Source organism: Lactuca sativa, chromosome 4 (assembly GCF_002870075.4).
Source record: "Lactuca sativa cultivar Salinas chromosome 4, Lsat_Salinas_v11, whole genome shotgun sequence".
NCBI lineage: Eukaryota > Viridiplantae > Streptophyta > Magnoliopsida > Asterales > Asteraceae > Lactuca > Lactuca sativa.
In genome coordinates this window covers 46117164-46122510 of record NC_056626.2, presented here as the reverse complement: position 1 = coordinate 46122510, position 5347 = coordinate 46117164, and the positions used below count along the sequence as shown (strand labels likewise).

The window sequence follows — 5347 nt, the reverse complement described above, 5'->3', positions numbered from 1 at the left end:
AGGAAGCCTGCGCGGGGATGAGGTGGAGGGAGGGTTTGTCGTGTTCTTGCTCCTAAGGTGATTGGATGGATTTTTTTTCGAAAACAACCGTTAAAAAACGGTGAAATTTGATTTTTTTTTTATTTCTAGCGGCTATATCATTTAAAATGTAATTTTTTTACCCTCTACAACCTCTATAAAAATGAATCAATTTTATTTAAAAAGTAAAAAAAAAAAAACAAATAGTTATGGAAGCTTCTTACCAATTCCTTGAATTTAAACGAGGGAAAAAATGTTGGGACCCACAAAAAGCCGAGGAAAGTTTTCTATCCATACAGTATAAAAAAACCTAAAAAATAAGCTACTTTTTTTTTAACGCGCCAAAGGCAGATGACAGAAGTCACCGATCTAATTAACGTAACGAGTTTCAAACAAAATTTTCGATTATCATCACCAAAGTTTCAACTTTAAACAATAAAAAGTAAAAATAAACCACACGCGGTTAAATCGAAAACCGCATATAACATGACTCCAATCAACAAACGGTCTAAATGGAGTTGCTTTATCTTCTCTGCTCAATCATCTCCACCACTCTTATCTCCTTCACTCTCTCCCTCCTCCTCCCCTTCCGCCTCCTCCTCCACCGTCTCTTCCCTCGCTCAACGACCGCCGACGCAACCACTTCGATCTCCCTCTACGATGGCACCGTCTGGCACGAACGCCGTCGTCCCGTTCACCATTCCTTCAAGTACTCCGTCCGTTACGCTTTCATTGACCTCGATCACACACCTCACGCTCCACCTCACCACCTCTCGCCTCAACAAGCTCGCGATATTGCTCAAACCACTGGTCCTGTGTAAGTCCCTAATTGTATTTAAGCCTTGCTAATTTCTGTGAATTTTAATTGCTCTGCATAAATTCAATTCTTCAATTTCAATTCCAGTAAATTGAATTCTTTAGTAGTTACATTGTCCGTGGATTATACGATCGAGATCAATTATGTTTGGAAATTGAGATCTCTTGATTGACTTTTCCACCTTTCGCTTAGTTTCCTCTTGACAATTCCTCCTAGCGTCGGATACGAACAAAACCCCTTAAGTTTGTACTATTGCTACAACAAAGAAGGCTCAAACACAACCTTAATCAAGTGCATAGCTGAGGTCTGTAATCCATTTCTTTCGATCTCTCTATTTTGTAATATCATTACCTTAACATCATTCCTATTTCCTGCTTTAGGTCACCAATACACCATGGGGAGAAAGAGTACAGTTCCTTTTCAACCCAAGTTCTGATGTAGTCGCTAAACCCCTTCATGTTAGCCCTTTCATGGTATTCAATCGACTTAAACACACTTGCAAACAAACATGTAGACATAGATATGTATGCATAAACTGATTTGATTTCATGTTGATTACAGGATATGCTTGGGAACTGGAGTATAAGAACAGATACACCTGGGGATAATCTTGTGGTGAATATTTCCGTTAAACATCCTAAACATGGCGACTATTTCACAGCTTCCTTGAGGGCAAATAGGGTATCTTCATCATCAGTTGATCATGCAGTTTTCTTCTGGTTAATGCCACACAAAGTTGCACTCTGGATCTATTGGCATGTAAGTGTGTGTCAAAATTCAAAATTCAAATACAGTTTAATATATGAGGCACCTCAAAATTCAAATACATGATGCAGGCTTTGAAGCTATGGTGGAAGAATGTGGTGTTTATCATGCACCCAAGGTATGGAAATTCATCGTATAAAGAAGATGCATTGAGACGAGATAGAAGTTTTGCATGTTGTCAAGCTTTTGGAACACAAAGAAATGAAAGTGGGAAAATCGAAAAGAGTATTGAATCCGACTTTTTTGATTCTGATGTGAACAAAAAGGATCGATGGTTTCAATGGACAGATGCTAAATGGCCTTGGTGCTGAATCGATTAAGTCATTGTTGTAAGATTATTTGAAAATTGATTTATTAAGATAATAATATGTCACATTGAATGAACATATGATGATTGTAAGAGTATTGTATTAATAAGAGAAATGACTACAACATGTTGAAAACATAATATAAATCAAGTTACTTGTCTTTGTTATTTTACAACAAATTAAGTAGAAAATACAAGTAAGTAAAATAGAGAGAGAAAAAGGGAAATTAGTTTCACTCTTTGTCTCAGACCATATAACAACACAACTTTACATTATAACCTCAGTTGGTGCAATCAAAACCATGGCAAATTGAAAGCCAAATAACAAGCACAAGTAACAGAAGAATCCCAAGAACAACTAGTTTTATTTTCATGTTTTGATACCACATCTTCCTTCGTATTTTTGTTCCCGCTTTCTTAAACTCTTGTGCCTTGAAAAATATACAATAAAATAAAATAAAGAATTAGTAAAATATGTTATACGAAAAAAAATTGATTTAACCAAATAGGAAAATGCACATACTGAATCACGCAGATTTTCAGCCTTGTCGTTTAAAGTTGTAAGGTTTTGTCCTCTATCAATAGCCTGAAATGTAAGATCAAGAATGTTAATGTCAATATAACAAACTAACAAACTACCAAAATAAATATAAAAAAAATAAAAACATACAAACCTTGTCTATGTTCTCCAACATTATACTTTTAACTTCTGAAACTTGTGCTTTCACTTTTATAAGTTTCTCAATCTCGTCTGCATGTTCGATTATGTATTGCATGTGTTCTTTCATTATAGGGCTGCATTCACAAATCGTGTTGGTGTCAATTTAATATAAAAACATGGTTAAATATATATATAAAAAAAAAAAAACATAATTTTTTTTATAAGTACCCGAATTCCTTGTTGAGACTTTTGGCAACTGCTGTATCGGCTTTACCACCACCATATCTTTTCTTGAAGTCTGCTCTCACACGTTCAAGAAATGCAATTGATATTTGTTTGCCAACTGATTCTTTTGCAACAACACAATAAGCTGAAATTTTAAATCAGAGTAATTATGAGTTATACAATTTCGTGACTCAATATTTTAATGATCATGTTGTTATACAAATATTTAAATACCATACGTTTCAAATTTGTAAATGTTCATGATATAAAAAAGGAGTTAAAATGGGGAAATGTATGGATTAGCTGTTCTTGAATATATGATGTTGTTTAGTGTTAGAAGGATGAATTTTGGCATGAATAAAGTTTATAAACCCTAATCCCCAAAAACCAGTTCAGAATCTAAAGAGACCCTTTTTCACCCACACATACCCTACTTTTTTATGGCACTTTCGTCTTTCAATCTTATCAAATTTTCATTCAAAGCAAACCCTACCAAAACATATTTAATCATCCAAGAACAATCTAAAGTCTAAACCATTCTTTGTAAGCCAATCAAAACAATCTGAATTTTACCCTTTTAACAAAACCCTGAACCTCGCAAAGCAATTTCTCTATTTCTTCCCCAAATTCATCAGTCAATTAATCGATTAACATGTACGTAGAGCAGAGTAAGATCTCGGACGAAATACAAACCAACTGTCAGATCCAGCTGAAAAAACGAAGAAGGAAATAGAAGAACTTACCGTAACCATCTTGGACTAAGAAATTGAAGGTATGGTGATCACAATTGTACGTGAATTTGTTATTAGTAGAAGGTAGTTTTTGAAGGCACTGAGTTGCGATTGCGGGGAAGTTGCCGGTGAACTCGGTGTACTCGGCCAGAACCATTGTTCCTCGAGCTACGAAGCTGTAGATGAAGGATTCCTGACCCATCAAGTTTGCTTTTGGTTTGAGTTTTCTCTCGATTTAGCTCCGAGTTATGGTGGGAAGAAGGAGAGAGAAAACTCAGTGACCGATATCCGCAGATGTTCTCCGACACAGTTCCTCCCTTTCACATTTTAAGAAAAGTATTTCCCACCGGTTGCCACAGTTTTCATTTTAATACTAATAAAATTGGCATGGGATGTTTAAAAATAAAATATTCGAATGATTAATTTTGTTTTTCCGGTTTTAAAGTTAAAGATATTTTGGTGGAAAAGGAAAAATTACATGAGGATGGGCTAATGGTTACTTTCATCGATTGAATTTTTGAGTAAATTACAGTTTCAGTCCCTGTGGTACTTATCTTTGCTTCAAGTTTTAAAAAATTTATACGGATAGTTTTCATGGTTTTAAAATCTATTAATGTTGTTTTTCTGGGCGTTACCATCAATAGGTAATGACTATTTTACTCATAAATTAAGTCTATAAAGAATATAAACTACAAGTACCATATATGTAAATTATTACAAAAATTGAAATAAGAACTCAACCATTCACTTTCTATCCTCCCTACCTTTCTATTTTCTCTTTCCCCCCTCCCATCAACAGGTAAAAATTACGTACGATGGAATAACACATAAGATTATGGTGTTTATAGAGAATTTATGTTAGAGGATATGAACCAAATGAGATTTTACTCGTAGGTTTCTCTAACGCTTGCGTGTTTACTTTATCAATTATACTTTATAGGTAAGTTATATAACCATATAGATTTAGGTAGTCTTTGCTGCGTGGCCTCTTCTGTCTGCGTCGCGCATACCACACGTAGACATAAGCCTTCGCAGACTGTTTGTTTTTTTGAAGACCGTAGACCTAAAAATGTCTGCGCGCCCTCTTTTTGGTGCAGATGTGGATCAAAGTCTTATAACATCTTCAGACATCTTCTAGTCTAAAAAACATGTATATCTTTATTTTATTTTTTAAGTTTTTTTTTTTTTTTTTAATTTATATTTTTTCCAACTTTATTAATGATAAACATTTTGAAAAAAAAATTACAAAACTTAAAAAAAATATTTTTAACAAAGTTATAAATAAAGATTTAATATAATAATATTCGTTGAAGTTGTTTATATAAATATGAAAAAATCATAATATATTCTTATATTTTTTTGCCAAATTTTGTAAAATATTATTTAATACAGTATCATCAATTTCTCGAGAAAATATTTATGGTACGTTTTTAATAGATTTAATTGAAAAACTTGAAGTTTATTTTCATCGATTTATGTATCAAATTCTTTGATCACTAATTATAATGTTTAGTTATAACTTTGCAACCAAAGTTGTTGGTTTTTATCAAATATATACGTTAATTCATACCATTTTTATTTTTATTTTTTATACAATAATACATAAAAGTTGATCTAGATCCATTAATTACTTATAATAAAGTCATAAAAATATTAAAAAATCACTTTGAAGTTTAAACAAACCAGTTTATTTAGATTTAAGTTTATTTTAGTAGCCCGCAGATGTTAAAAAAATAAACAGTCTTTTTTTTTAGACTGCAGACGTTTGATCCACCTCTTCTACTGCAGAGGTCTAAAGATGTGGTCCGCAGATTGCAAACATT

The 5347-nt window shown here is 33.1% G+C and overlaps 2 protein-coding genes across 2 annotated transcripts; one reads left to right on the top strand and one right to left on the bottom strand.

Moving 5' to 3' along the window:
- Positions 1 to 515: 515 nt before the first annotated feature.
- LOC111914720 (uncharacterized) lies at positions 516 to 2068 on the top strand. The gene is made up of 5 exons (XM_023910429.2): positions 516 to 835; positions 1028 to 1139; positions 1216 to 1308; positions 1397 to 1594; positions 1672 to 2068. Exons 1-5 carry the CDS (start codon positions 531 to 533, stop codon positions 1909 to 1911), a joined length of 948 nt encoding a protein of 315 aa, XP_023766197.1. The 5' UTR covers positions 516 to 530; the 3' UTR covers positions 1912 to 2068.
- On the bottom strand, positions 2024 to 3879 carry LOC111914721 (vesicle-associated membrane protein 724). Its single transcript, XM_023910430.3, has 5 exons — positions 3537 to 3879; positions 2797 to 2938; positions 2582 to 2702; positions 2431 to 2493; positions 2024 to 2338 (listed from the first exon to the last, which is right to left on the bottom strand). The coding sequence occupies exons 1-5, from the start codon at positions 3724 to 3726 to the stop codon at positions 2189 to 2191; spliced, it is 666 nt and encodes a 221-aa protein (XP_023766198.1). The 5' UTR covers positions 3727 to 3879; the 3' UTR covers positions 2024 to 2188.
- Between the last annotated feature and the right edge of the window lie 1468 nt (positions 3880 to 5347).